Source organism: Periplaneta americana, chromosome 15 (assembly GCF_040183065.1).
Source record: "Periplaneta americana isolate PAMFEO1 chromosome 15, P.americana_PAMFEO1_priV1, whole genome shotgun sequence".
Classification (NCBI taxonomy): domain Eukaryota; kingdom Metazoa; phylum Arthropoda; class Insecta; order Blattodea; family Blattidae; genus Periplaneta; species Periplaneta americana.
Window position 1 is genome coordinate 148,783,354 of NC_091131.1, and position 16,219 is coordinate 148,799,572.

Genomic DNA, 16,219 nt, shown 5'->3' on the forward strand with positions numbered 1-16,219 from the left:
ATTCTTGAGAGGAGCATTAGGCTTACATACACTAGATACTTCAAACTCAACGCCCAGTTTCGACTTCAAAAGTGAGGAAATACCTCTTGCATGGCTGCTTCCTAAAATCAATACTTTATTCCTACAATCATTAACCTTATCTGTTTTCTGACTTACCTTTACTAGTGTCGATACTGGGTCTGAGTTCTCCTGATCAACATTCATTGCTTGAAGAGCACTGAATTTGTTGGTCAGTTTGATTGATGCAGCATCATCCGCGGAGAAACGTCTACTCCTAGATTTGGAATTCTTCGGTTTCATCCAAGTGTGAGATCTCTCTTTATTCGAAACACTAATGCTATCCTTCAAAGCTCTCAATTTATTAATTTCACACTTTGCCTCATCTAATTCCAATTCTAGGGCTCTGATTCTCTCCAGTTGATCGCGCATCTTTCTATCATATATACAATCACTACATTCCCAACTACCTTTGTCAACAAAATTATCAGGATCTATATCTATACATTTCCAATGAAAACAGAAATTACAATTATTACATACCAATCCTTTCACTACAATCCTTCTACAACTACGACAGTTTCCAGACAGAGCAGCCATAGCACACATTATGTATATACTGTACCTTATTTACAAATTCAATTTCACTCACTTTTCAATTTAATGTACTTACGTATATTAGTTTTAGGTTATTTCTACCCTTTAGTATCACCACACTATAATATTTCAATAGGCCAACACTACACTTTATGTCACTAGCATTCCTTTGCTTCTAGCCACCTGAATTCAAAAAAAGCTAAACTGAATTTTTAAACAAGTTGCTGAAAATGGTTGCCGTTCATTACAATGCAGGCTTCAATTCAGTACGCATATTATTAAAAACATTTTGAAGCATATTCTCTGAAAATGAATTTATCGTTTCTTGAATATAATTTTTTAGTACGATATTATTAATATAGGTTCTTTCTTCTATAGAAAACGCAATCATATTTATGAAACACACTATACACTGCAGTGTTTACTTCACTGCTTGAAGACTTCGAATGTAACAGCGGCCGTAAGTTTGTGTGTCTGACGGGAGCAAGGACATTAGTGAAGGGGTGAGAGTGAAGTACATTCAGAAATGCAGGTACAATAAAAATGCAAGTAAAAATAAAATGATGTCCCTGTACTAAAGCTAATAGCTCACGTTCTGTGGTGGAATAATTCCTTTCAGATTTTTGTAGTACTCGTGAGACATATGCAATTGGGTGCTCTTTCCCTTCTATCTTTTGAGATAAAACGGCTCCTAGCTCAGTTCCTGATGCGTCTGTCGCTAGTATAAATGGTTTACTGAAATCAGGATATTTCAGGATTGGTTCACTACACAGTGCTTCTTTTAACGTGCTAAATGAATTTTCCTTTGTTTTGGTCCAAACAAATGTGGTGTCCTTTCTTGTGAGATCTGACAATGGTTTAGCAATTTCAGCAAAGTTGTCAACATGTCTACGGTAATAGCCTGCTAGACCTAGGAATGATCTATGTGTTTTGCGTTTTTCGGAACTGGAATTTTGAATTTTCTATAGGTCGGGACGTACGCCTCTCGAGTCCACTACATGACCTAAGTACTCGATTTCGGGTACTGCAAAAGTACATTTTAGGGGATGTGCTTTCAGATTCGCGTCTCTTAAACACTGCAAAATCTCTTTTAGCCTCTCTGTGTGTTACTCTATTGTTGAACTGTAGACAATGACGTCATCAATATAAACAAAAGCCGATTCGCCTTTTAAGCCTGCTAGAACTCCATCCATTAGTCTTTGGAAAGTACTCGGGGCTCCTACTAGACCAAACGCCATTTGATTGTATTCAAACGTCCCCATGGGTGTACCGAAGGCAGTTTTCTCTTTATCTTTTTCCTCAATTTCGACTTGTCAAAAGCCACTGAATAGATCAATTTTTCTGAAGTACTTAGTACCAGATAAACTTTCGAGTGTTTCTACGATGTTAGGGAGTGGATATGAATCACCATGGGTAACAGAATTTAGACTTCTGAAATCAGTACAGAATCGCATTTCCTCGCTTCCATCATGTGATTTCTTTGGGACTAAAACTATGGGTGCGCTCCACGGGCTGGCAAACGGTCGGATTATGCTCTTATCTAGCATGTCCTTGTAACATGTCCTTGACTACCTCTTTATACTTGTGCGGCAACCTATAGAGTGTTTTCTTGATCGGTAGGGCGTCTCCTACGTTAATCCTGTGTTTCACCTTACTGGTGCACCCTAATTCATTTTGTGTAGGATCCTGGAAAACATCTCGGTATTCGTGGAGAACTTCTCTTATTATTACTTGATCTGTTTCGCTCAAATGGTCTAAGCTGATAGATTCTACAATACTATCTGAACTTTCGCTTATTGCACTTACAACATTACAATGGGGACTTATCGTGTTCTTGTGGTGAGGCATCACTATACTGGTACTCAATTTCTCCTAATATTCGTCTCTTATGCACTCGTATTTCTTCTCCCGTACAATTTATGATTTTCACGGGGACTAACTGACCCTTACTTGGCTCGATTGTCATTGAGGTTTCTAGCAACATATGCACCATTTATTCCGAAACTCGCCGGCTCGAGAATAATCGGAATTTTGTCTTGAAATGTCTTCGCATTTCTCTTATTGGAACCTACCCCTTCCCTGGTGGTATTTCCATTAACCCGTCCTAAGACAACTGCTTCGCTTCTTGGCGGTATAATAGCTTCCTTGCTATTTCTAACAACCACGCCTCGGGATTCAGATTTAGGATGTGGGTCTTCCTAAGACATTTTGACTTTTCCCTCTCACTGTGTTCTACTTAATGCGACGGACTCAAATTCTGCGTCTGCTGCGCTCGAGTCATTGACCTATTTTAGGTGGCCGTTCCAAAATCAATTACGCCTACCTTTTCGTGACATGTGGATTCGCTTGCCAAATTTATAACCCAGCCTTCCTTCGTCTTCAACCTTCGGCTTCCTACATCGAGGATACAATTATGTTTCTGTAGAAAATCTAGACCTAGCAATCACCTACTTCCGGGCCTGCATTTATTGGTCATACTATAAAACTGTGCGGGATCCCTACCGCATTAGTAAATTCTAATTCAAGATCTTGTCTTCCCTTTATCTCAAGACTCTTCCCGGTAATACTTATCGCCCTTTTATCGGTATCATTAATTGTATTCCCTGCTAACCCTGGTCGGACGATTGATATGGTTGTCCCTGTATCTACTAACCACTTAGTTACCTTCCCGTTTACCCTTGCGATGGCCAGGAGTCCTGCCACGCGTGAACTGGTAAAGAGGAGAGTGCAAGCGGATGGTTTATTTATTGCCTTGACGTTACGAGGTTTGGAGCCAAGGCATCCCCATTTCCCTGGTTTGGACTATCATATCCATTACGAAAACGCTCTCTTGCTTTATGACTTCTTTTTCGGCAAGAGTAATACACTGTAGTATCCCTACGAAATCCATATGCGGCACCTCTATTTCTATTGGTGTATTGGTAGTGACTGTTTCCCTTAGCGTCTCTGCGCTGCTGGTGACGCGGGGTGGAAAGTGGCTTTTTCGTACGGCAATCTTTAGTCATGTGCCCGTTGCGGTGACATTTGTGACGGAATTTATGTTCTGTTACTACGAATACGTCGCGATGACCTGTTTCCTGTCTCGCTTCGTTCGTCGCGGTGACGGCTAACTGGACATCATCTTTCACATTCTTTGGCCTTCCTAACCGAACATATTTGGCTATTTCCCCTCTTAATCCTGCTACGTATGCGCCTAACAATCGACGTTCCGTCTCTTCTGTGAGTATGCGTCTTTCTAACGAGTCCCTTGTCTCTTTTAAGGTTTTTAAACTGAGAGCTTTAATCCTATCCGCAAATGCTTCTGGGCTTTCCGTTTCCTTTTGTGCGGCCGTTTGTAGCTCTACAATTATACATAATAGAAATATCAGGCATTTTTCCCCTAAATCTCTCCTCAAACGCGGCTCTAAGGTCTGCGAAGGTGGCGCCATCTTGAATGAGATCCGGTCTACTTTGCAAAAATTCGAATGCTGGTCCTGCTATTTTAAGTCTGAGTATGTGTTTCTTATCTTCTTCACTTAAATTTTCTAATAGCGCAGCGGCGTCAATATTGTTGAAAAATTCATAAATCGGTAAGCTGCCTGGTAAGCCTGTCCATTCTTTCAACGCGGTAGCTGAAGATAGATCTTTAGTTCTCCGTTACTTCGGTTTGTAATCAACAATAGCTAAAGCCTACACTACAAGATTAACAATAGCTTGTTCGAGATTGTGCGCCATTTTGTTTTACTGGAGGGAATCAGCCAGTATCCGCCACACGCAAATTATTACGTAGCATCATATTATACACTATGCACTATAACACACATTTCTTATAAAATAACTTAACTACTACACTCTATATCAGATGTCTTTGGAGCAGATATAAACGGAACGAAATGCAAGAGAGTGCGGTTCACACGATACTAAATATATGTGTATGAATTAAGTGAGGTGCCTAGAAGCAAAGTCAGCAATCTCCACTTTGGAAAATATTACAGTAGAAGCAAAAAACTTTTCGAGGTGTTCACTGAACGACAATTCCATCAAAAACTATTTTCATATGTAAATAGACATCGGAAAAGCAATTTTACATAGTATCTTTACTTCAAAGTAACTGTGGAACAATATATTAAAGCTTTTAATATGGAGATTGCTGTTTTTGCTTCTCAGATATGGATATTATAGTCTTTGCATGTAAGATGAGGAAGATTGCCAGGTTTTATTGCAGATTTCAGAAGTCATGTGTAATTATCAAATTTAATTCTGAATTATAAGCATTATTTTAGGGATAACAAAACATACAATTTTTTTTTTCACAATATTCAACATTTGAAAAGTCTTATTGTTCATCTTGCTACACACACAATTCTGGAGAATCTTCCATGAGTTCACACGCACAGTCATTAGTGTCTACCTCATTAGATAAGTCCAATGTATCAACATTGTCAATTGGCGGCTTGTAAAAATTCAATTTTGCGTTCTGACGCCAGTTCTCACTGAAGTGGATTTGAAGCAGTCGTTTGACATCAGAAATTTTCTTAGGTTGCACAAGATTTGGTTGTAGAGGTGGAATGCGTTTTGGAACCATTTGAGTGACATGAGTTTCTTTTTTTGTTATGTATTTAAAGCAGCCTGTGTCACGCAAGTAAAAGTTTTCACCTCTCATTGCGATTATTGTTGCTTGGTCTCTTGAGAATGTTTCTCTATACTATTCATTTTACTGGAAATTTTATGATAGCTGTCTTCATTAAAACAAAGTAATTTAGTTTACTTTTACCTCAGAGAAATAGAACTGACACTGTAATAACCATAATAACAATGAGAAAAAGGAAAGAAGACAGCTGACGGTCACATGACCAAATGGGATTCTCTGATTGGCCAATGTGGATATTGCTGGCTTTGCTTCTCAGATTATCAAATTTGAGCATGGAGATTGCTGCCTTTGCTTCTAACCCCGGTTTTCAATATGAAAATTAAACCTTTTACAGCTGCTTTTGCTTCACCTCTGGAGATTGCTAGAAAACACCAAGGTGGATCCAATGCTGCCATAATATAAGTTTCTAAAAAAAGTGGAGATTGCTGACTTTGCTTCTAGGCACCTCAAGTAATCGACTACGTTCATATAACGAAAAGTGAAAAATAAAGTAATGTGTCTTTGAACATACCTTCTTGCATCAGTCACTAGTTGTACTGCTGTCGTCTGCTCATACACCGCACAGATGCTAGACGCAATAGAAACTGTAGTAGTGGACGCGTCTCTAAATAGTCTCGTAACCAGGATATGCACGCGCTAGTGTCTACAACACTCTCAGCTAAATAATGACTCGCCAACCAATGGGAGCGCAGCGATAACATGAGATGCATTGAGACCCTTGTTATGGTCTGCTCCAAAGACATCTGGTGTAGAGTGTAGACACATTATTATCAGTCTGAAATATATAAACATTATTCAGTAGTTTCCCTTGTATCCTGATAGACAGCTACATATTGAATAGAACGCGTCTATGAGTAGTTCACGTCGTATCTCGCCTCTGAACACCATTTTTGTTGTGCCACCGTCAACTTAGGTCGGATGACTTCCTGAACGAATGACTACTGCGTTCGACTGCCGCTCACACTTAGGCCTATCAGGATTTCTGATATCACCATTACACTTATAATGGAAAAGAAACGATTTTACTGAAAGAGTTGGGACTCTCAGGATATTATAGGAAAACTACATGGTTACTGAACTTAAGATTCCACACTGAATTAGTTGTGAATGAAACTATACTTGACGTATTAAATACATACAAATACACATAACAAGTTACTTACAATGGTATATTTCTTGTCTCTGCCGATGCCATTACGACATGGTCCTCGATCCCTGCCAGACGATGTCACCATCCTACTGTATCACTGTCTGCCGCCAAAAAATCCTCTCACTGGACTGTTTCAGATTTGACACCCCACAGGAAATCATGCTATAGGGAGTTCTTAAGCCCTGAGGCATAACAATATTAAGGTAAAATGAATCCATAATGAGCTATGGGATTATGTGACCCAAACAAGTGATAAGACCAAGTGGAATACAAGCAGTTATGGGAATCAATGTGTTTCAATTCCTTTTAACATTGAGACTGCTTCGATAATAGAAGGACCATAGAAGAAATATGAGTTCATGTCAATTTAGCTGTTATCTGAGGAACATGTGATCAGTTCGTGGCCACCTGTAAGGCCTCTAATATTGTGAGTTCGTACCGTGGGTGGATGAAAAATTACAAACATTTCGAAGCAGTTGTTAATTCGTGCAATACATTACTCTTAAATTATGGATAGAATATGAAGATTTTCGTAACAGTTACTTGAATTTGAATTAAATTTAATAATAACTGTTATTGTGATACATTATGCCAGTGTTTCTCAAACTTCTCCATTGTGATCACTTTTAACATATTGTACAAACTTAGAATTCTCGTAGTGCATATTTATATTGTTTTCATTATTATTATTATTATTATTATTATTATTATTATTATTATTATTATTATTACAAATTATAATGTCAATGAAAGACGGGAAGAAAGTTGTAAACTTATGAACAAAAAGAGTTATTATTTGATGGAAAAACAAAATGAGATAGAAACAAATACTAAGAATAAAACATTAGACATTTATATAAGGACATAAAGGAATTTAAGGGGTTGGATACAGCTTACAGCAAGTAAAATTTTGGAAATATTCAACATTTTTTTCTCCATTATTGTATCTTGTACAATAATGAAAATTAATATGTGTATAACACTGTCCTTCTGCTATATGAAAAAATATTTTTACGATTTAAAAAAAATGTATTTACGTTTCTTTAATTCAGTTCACTGTGCAGTAATGAAACGTTTCCAACATAACTAACAAACTAACCAACATTCTGTGATGAAATGTTTTATGTGTATTTATGCATGTCATATCTACAATATGATGCAAGATTACTTCTCTATGTTTGATAGATTGTCTGATAAAAAATAAATTCATTTTTAAAAATAGTCAAATACCAATATTTTCTTCTAACACAAAATAAAAAAAAAAATATTATTTATTAAGGGTAAACATGAGTTTCAGCAATAAAATAAAAGAGAGAGAATATAAAAAAGTTAACAAGTTTATGAGTTATAAGGAAAACGCTTCATTACTACATAGTAAACTGCCACTATATTGAATTTTGAAAAATATATATAAATAATTTTTTTAAATCATAAAAATATTTTTTTAGATATAGCAGAAGGACAGTGTTTTACACATACCAATTTTCATTATTGTACAAGATACGGAAAAACATGTTGGATATTTCCAAAAAATGCACTGCTGTAAGTTGTACCTAACCCCTCAAGAAAGGATATCAGGCAAGGATAAACGCGATCAAGAATGAGAACGGTGACTTGCTTACAAACTCTCATTCCATCCTGAACAAATAGAAAAACTATTTTGGGAACCACTAAGTCTACATAGGCCAAATAGAAATGATCGGAACTAAAATATAATATATAAAATTCTGAGCCATTTATACCAGATCCCAGACTTTCTGAAGTCGAAATTGTGATAGGAAAGCTGAAAAAATTAGTCTTCAGGTATCGATAAAATTCCAGTGCACAAAATTAATGGAAGAGGGTGTAAAACATTATCTGGTGAAATAAGCATTTACTTGCTATTTGAGAAAAGGAAATTGAACCAGAATAAAATAATGGAGGGGTCCATAACTGTATCTTCCTTTAAGAAGAGGAAAAATACTAATTGTAATAACTTTCTACGAATACCACTTTTATTGACGTTGTACAAAAATTTATCCGATATTCTTTTGAGAAGCTTAAGTCCGTTTGAACGTAGGCGTACCGGTAATAGATGGATTACTGAAAGATTTTTTTGTATTCTCGTTGAATTTGGTATTCCCAAGAAACTATTTCGACTAACTAAAATGTGTCTCAGTGAAATGTACGGCAGGGTCCGTACAGGCCAATTTCTGTCTCAGGCTTTTTCAAATCATTGTGGGCTAAAACAAAAAGATGCACTGTCACCTTTTTCTTTTTAACTTAGCTCTAAAATATGTCATTTTTGAAAGTCCAGGAAAACACAGAAAGTTCAGAATTGAACGGATTACATCCTCTTCTTGTTTATGCGAATGACGTGAATATGTTATGATGAAATCCAAGAAATATTAGGGAAAACAAGGAAATTTTACTTGGTTTGGTTTGGAAGTAAATTTCGAAAAAATAAAGTAAAGTATTATGTATCTTGACCAGAACATAAATTAATATGAACTGGACATATAAAAATTGATAAAAATTCCAACTTTATCCTTTGAGAAGGTAGACAAATTCAAATGTCTTATAGCAACAACAACAAATATAAAGACACTCGCGAGGAAATTAAACGCAGAATAAATAAGGGAAATGTTTGCTATTATTCGTTTGAAAATAATTTTTTGTCAAGTGTACTTTCAAAAAAACTGAAAGTTTGATTTTATAAAGCAGCTTTATTACCGGTTGTTCAGTATGATTGTGAAAATTGGACTCTCACTTTGAAAAAGGAACAGAGGTTAAGTTTGCTATAGAATAAAGTGTTAGGAAAATATTTGGAGTTAAGAGGGATGAAGTCATGACATCAAATATAAGTATATCAATATTTTCGTAATATGACTGTTCACCCTCATTCAATGGTCTGAAATCTGATTTAAATGCCAAACAACTTCACTGATATTTCAGGAACTTTGTAGTTACATTTTTACACTCCTCTAGCAGTACTGAACTTTCCACTGAGTCTATAAAATAATTAAAGACTGGAGATTGCTGGGTTTGCAGTGAAAGACCTGCCCTTGGGCAGAACACTATGAATCAATGAACACATTCTTACTAATATTACAACATTTTATCAGCCGCATGTAATTTCTATATCACACATGACTAGTGAATGACTGCGAGCCTATAGTTAATTAGGAATTGAGACACTGCGCGGTGCCACCAGTACGATTTTGAGACCCATGCACGGTGCCTGTATCTATTCCAAAATTTACCACTACAAATTGAAGCATCTTATGCAAGAGCATTTTCCTGATCATGATGTTAACTGAAACAGAGAACAGAAGACCATTCTTTCTCAACATTTCTCTCACTTTGACCCCCATCTAACGCGAGAAAAAAAAAAGGATACCACTTATCAACTTTTGAAGTGTAAATGTCTGTTCTGAACAGATCACCTCGAAGTTAGTATTTATTTTCTCACTCTTCAAGAAAGATTTTCATTTCGAATTTTTATTGACTGTGTACGTCAACAGTGAAAGAGTAATATTACGTTTAAGTTTTGCTTATCTTTTAATTTTGCTGCACTGCAGCTAGGTACACAATAAGGTGAAATTATTCTTATTATTAATTATGTAAGTTCCATCTTTGTATTGCGCTGTGGGTGCATGCAGTGGCGGCTGATTGACTGAGGCAAGTGAGCCCGGGCCTCAGTCACTTGGCTTATCTGAAATCAAATTTTGTTTTTATGTAATGTATTAGTTATTTGAATGAAGCTTATATCGCTGTAGAAGCATTTGAAAACTTTGTGATGTTTTGCAGTAAAATTTGTTCCTGAGGCCAGGATCGCTCATGCCAGGTCTGGCTTGTGATGTATATAGACCTGTTTTGCAATAAAATTTGTTCATGAGGCCAAGATCGCTCGTGCCGGGTCTGGCTTGTGATGTATATAGACCTATTTTGCAGTAAAATTTGTTCATGAGGCCAGGATCGCTTGTGGCGGGTCTGCTTCTGCATTTTCATGTGTCTTCACAGGCTTTTGAGGTTGCACTTAAAACGTAACTGAGGCACAATTCGTCTGGCCTGGTCAGGTTTCACTCCTCCTAACCGTGGGAATAGGGTGACTTGTCTTCCTAAATAGGCCATAAATAACAAACATTCCAGCTCTTTGGCAGGCAGAGACCCACACTATTCTCTCCTCTTATGTCTTAGTTTATGACTTAAGTGAGGGTGTTGTACTATTGTACTTCGTGTAGTGAATCTGGGCCAATGTTGTTATGTATTTCGGAAAATATAAATAGAAACAAATGCCAGAAATAATGCTGGTGTAGTTAATTCATTGTTAGAGTGTCCTTTTTCGAGAAGAAATAATATTGAAAGAAAGGAAGTCTTAAATAAAGAGAGAGCCGACCGAGATACCTACGACATTGCTGACAATTTTTCTGACAGATAATCTTAAAACGCGAGTTTCTATTGCATCCTGATATGGGCAACATAGATGGTTAAGTGGTAACGTGGTGCAAAATAAACTTCTCTGTTGGCCTTGTTCGTTGCTGTCAAGGGAAAAAATAGAAAGAAAAGAAAGAAAGGGGAATTTCAACACATAATATGGGTTGCCTCCTCACACTGAAACAATCGCTGAAACTCGCAGCATAACAGCTTATTTGGTGAGTGAAATTATTATTTTTCATTACTAGTAATAATAATAGACTAATATTAATAATAATACAGTAATAATGATATTAATAATATAATAACAATAATAATTAATATCATAAATAAACATTTTCTATCGGAGGCACTTAAACTAGTTGCATCTGGCCTCACCGAGGATTTCGATCACTGGCAGCTACTTGGTGCATGGTGTAAGGTATTTGGCAAAAATTTTTCCTTATATTTCGACTAGTTTAGAAAATGAACATCTTGAGAAATTTGGGAGGTACCTATATTGAGTAGTAAAATCTAGTGTCTTACACCTGCCCAGCTATGTATAACAGAAGGAGGGAAATCATTGTGTCAACCACACACTATCCCAATACTGTTTGAATGACTGTTCATATCTGCTAAGGCACGTGAACGTGAAGCCAGCAGCTGGCTAGTCGGCCCTGCTCCTGCGTGAGCTATAGTATCACGGATAAAAAGATCCATGGCTACTGACTACGTAAATTAACTTCATTATTATACTAGCCGTACCCGTGTGCTCCGCTGCACCCGTTAGAAATAAATATAAAGTAATTACATAATTAAAATAGGACATTTGATCCAGGGAACATTCGTGTTTGATAGAAGGATAAATCGTTTAATATGTTACTTAATTTAAATTGCATCAAAATAATTAAAATGCGATCATTTTGGTCCAGAGACACTCATTTGGTGCAATGACAATTCCTTTAACCTGTTTCTTAATTTTTATTACATGCAACCATAGTTTAATGAAGATTGACATCATTTAGATTTAATGTGTATATTTTATTTTACTTGTTATAGGTTTCCATTGAATTATGGTAATATCTTAATTTTAACCCTTGTTTTCTACGTATTCAGTAAATGGTGCTTGGCCCACTATGGTTGTGAACCCTTCAAATAACTTAAATTATATAATATAATATTACATATTATATTATATTATATTATATTATATCAGAAGTTATTGTAATAACATTATAGCATTATGTCCATCTAGAGGAACTACACTTTCCAATGGTGAAATAATAATTAATTATACAAATCGATTAATTTAGCTTCATACAAACACAGAAATATTCTCTGTAGGCTATCTTTCATAGCTTTCGATTGTTGTGTCCAAGGCCCCTTATAAACGAAGTCATTTGTTTTTTAATTCATTACACGGCCTTAGATAGCAGTTATTTTAATTTTAAAACTCATTTATCTCATTAAATATCAGTCCTATCAACATTTTTCAAGGAATAAAACTTATCGCAAATTATTTTTAAAGAAACTTTTATTATGTAACATTTGTCACAAAAATCAATAATAAGCGAGATATTTCGATTTATTTAATTCAGGCACCCTTATAACCCTCCTTTTAAATAATGTATTTTGAATGCCATATAGCCTAAAATCTAAGTTACAACGAACTTAATTTATATTCCAATTTTCATCGAAATCGGTTCAGCCATTATCGCGTGAAAAGGTAACAAACAGACAGACAGACAGACAGACAGACAGACAGACATACAAACAAAAATTTCAAAAAAGCGATTTTCGGTTTCAGGGCGGTTAATTATATATGTTAGGACCAATTATTTTTGGAAAATCGAAAATTACCAGAAAAATTTCGGCTACAGATTTATTATTAGTATAGATATAATATGTTTGACCTGAATGCATGTGAGAACTACATGGAACACAGTTATTTTATTGAAAATTGTTGTTCACTAATTATGAATTTCTAAAAACTTCTGGTATGTCATTTTGTAAATCAAAACATAGCAAATCAAATCCTGTGTCACTTTCATAAGAATAAAACAATGTACAAGAGAAAATGTTACATATTTGAAGGTAGTATGAGGTAACTGTTTAACGAAATATGTACCAGATATTAATATTATGGGACGCTTATCAACCATTTTTCATGTTTAGGATATCTTACCATGAAATTGATCAGTTAAAGGAAGTTACCTTGTAAAAATCTTAAATATTAAGTACAGAGTATCCCAAAAAAATGTATACACTGTTCGCTCATCAGTAACTTTAAAACAAATTGAGATAAAATTCTCGTTTTTCATGAAATTGTTCAAAGTGACCACCAACAGCATCCAAACACTATTGATGCCGCCGAACTGCTCCACGAACTAAGTTCTGTAATGTGTCCAGTGTCATAGCTGCACATGACGTTAAATTTTGATTTTTTCTCGTAGCACATCCAGTGTAGCTGGTGTTTCCCAATAAACGACATCCTTTAGGGTCCCCCATATGTAGAAATTGGTGTTAGGTCTGAGGACTGTGCTGGGTACTCGACAGCACCTCTTCGACCTATCCATTAAGCTACAATTTCCCCGAAAATGAGAATTTTGTCTGAATTTGTTCTAAAGTTATTTATAAACAAACAGTGTATACTTTTTTTGGGCTAATCTGTATTTTAAGTCATGTTATGTTACATTAAAATTAAATTTCAAATAAAAATTCTGAAGAAATTTTAAGAAAACAGTAATAATAGATCTTGGTCAGTATTACTTACTGAAAAAGAATATATAAGGTATCTGATTCTTCTCGACATGATTCAGTAGCAAAATTTCGGATGCTAACTGGTCAGCACCCTGTTTAAAATTGAAATTTTTCGTTCACCAAAATGCATCCTGTGTAACCTAGAAGACTCTTTGATGAATCAAGAACATTTACGAAAATGTCCAGCTTTGGTATCAGATTTTTTGGATTTGGACTCTAAATTATACTGTACTGCAAAGCTAGAAGATGAATGGAGAACTTCCAAGTACCTGGCAATAGATACTGCTGCTGCTACTATGTTACATTCAATCAAGTTTTATTTAATTTCTATTTCTGAACTCATTTATGCTTTAGGTTGCATTATGCAATTTCCCCAAACTATCATCTGTCTCTTCTTGGCAATGCATAAACAATGTCACTTTCTAAAATTCTGCTAACAAGTTTGGAGTTAGACTTTCTATATAACTCTAAATTATATGAGGAGTATCGTTTCAAAACGTGTTAAGTCCCCCCTCCATCGAAATTTAGTTTGATGCGATTTCGCGCTTATAAGCATGTCTTCTATCACATATCATAACAAAATTGGACCATTTCGTATTATATTCTGTGTTTTTTGTATGTGCTTTCTGATGTATCGGATCAAATCGTGTTATGTTCGCGAAACTGATCGGTTCAAATCGTATTAAATTCCCAACCATTTTCCATTCGTTGGTTGACCTGAACGAAATGCCTAAGTTGTCAGCATCTGTGTAAGATGTAATGAATAACGGTTGCTTACTACTTTTGTGCAAAATGGATAGTTATGCAATAGTTGGAGAAAGATCAAAGAGGATCAGGAAAAGACTAAAAACAAAAACAAAAAGAAATCGCGAAATGGAAGCAAAGTAAGTACATTAGCTGTGTTACTATAATAAACTGAATTAAACATCACATTCTGAGATGATATTATATTCTAAACTGCATGCATTTCCTTATACACACAATGGGGAAAACTGGGCCTTTCTACAACTAATAGTTTCCAATTCACTATGCATCATTCCCACAAAGTTCCCAACATTCTATACATGGAACGAGACTCAGTGTGGAAGAGGGGCAAATAAAGTGGCATCAGGAGTAATGCCATTTCTCAACTTTGAGCAGGATGTTACTTGCATAAGACTTCTGTGACAGATGCAATGGGCAGAACGAAAACATGCACATAGTACACATCCTTCCTTTCTGGCTCCAAAGCAAGGCACCCCCACACATTTCCGAAGTTCTAATGCATTTTCCAGTATGGGGCCATTAATTATTAGCAGCTGATAGACTTTTCGGAGTCGTACAGAAAACGTTGCGCAAGAAAGGCAAGTTAATTATCCCTAATGATTATAGGGCTGTTTATGAAACAGTGGGTTCCGTTAAAACTTTAGAAGAAAATTGGACAATTCGAGATTATAAATCTCTAGCTTCACAGTACAAAAAGGTGGACAGAATCAAGGATATGAAAAGGGTTACGTTGAAAAGGATCTATAAAAATGGAAAATCAGAGGTTACTTTGAAAATGGAACCCATATTTAGATATGATGATCCTTTCAAAGTAGGTACTTGTATTATAAAACGAGGAGTAAGAAGAATAACAAAGCCACAAATCTTATTGATCCTAAAAAGAACGATGTGGATACTTTGCTGAAAGTGAGATTTGAAGATAGTTGGGAAGAACTGGATGAAGTGGGATTCTATGCTTCTGCCTCAGCATTGATACAGGATCTTCTAGTGAAAATAATGCACATGGTGAACGTCTTCATGAAGAATCAGATTTTGAAAGACTCTGAAAGACTGTATTTTCATAATTATATTACTTATGTGTATTCATTTTAGACTAAAGGGTACTAAAAAAAACAATGTAGCTTTAATTTTGTTGATAAGAAATACGGGAACACAGAATATTTAATCTCAAATAACCATTTCTGTTATTTTGTAAGAAATAAGAAGGTAAATAAAATGAAACAGCATTGTGTAAGAAACAAAAGGTGTTGGATCAAAACATATTAAATTGTCTGTGTTGTTTCAAAACGTATTAAGTAACAAATTAAAAGTCAACTTGCTCCGCATTGTGACAGGAAACACATTTCAGATTTTATCGGTATTACTTATAAATGTCTATATTAACACGATGGCAGTTCATTTTTATACATATTCAAAACACTTTAGGAGAGAAAAGTTTTTATTGCTTCCTGTAAAATTAGGATTCGGGAACATAACACATTTTGAAACGATGCTCCTCATATGTGTTTTTTAGGTTTTCACGGTGAATGTGATTTGGATATTGCACTATGTCCTGGAGCTAACATTTCTAACGTTTCGAAACTACATACAGGTTCCATAATCAGGGCAGAGAGCCTAGGCAAGACCAGACAGTTCGCCTACTCTGCTGGGCATGTAGCGCCTGGCCGTTCCACGTGCTGAGCTCAAATGACAAATTCTGAGGGGAATATCTGTCAGTGACTAAGCTCTTAAGAGGCTTTTGAGGCTCATATAGCCTACCGGTACATATATATTCTTATATGAGGTATCGCCATCCTCATTGAATAATCAATGAATCGATTCCAGGTGAAGGAACGAATTTTTCTCAAATTAATAGATATTTACAGTATGGCTACTTATAGTCATTGATTATTCAATGAGGATGGCAAGACCTCATATAAGAATAT

At 35.7% G+C, this 16,219-nt stretch overlaps 1 protein-coding gene across 1 annotated transcript in view; it reads right to left on the minus strand.

The window, feature by feature from the left end:
• Nucleotides 1–5,879: 5,879 nt before the first annotated feature.
• The window catches only part of LOC138715443 (uncharacterized), a 36,774-nt gene continuing 26,434 nt past the window's right edge, over nucleotides 5,880–16,219 (minus strand). The window contains exon 4 of the mRNA XM_069848348.1: nucleotides 5,880–5,999. Within this exon, the coding sequence (XP_069704449.1) occupies nucleotides 5,995–5,999 (5 nt within the window). The 3' untranslated portion in view covers nucleotides 5,880–5,994. The remainder of the gene's footprint in view (nucleotides 6,000–16,219) is intronic.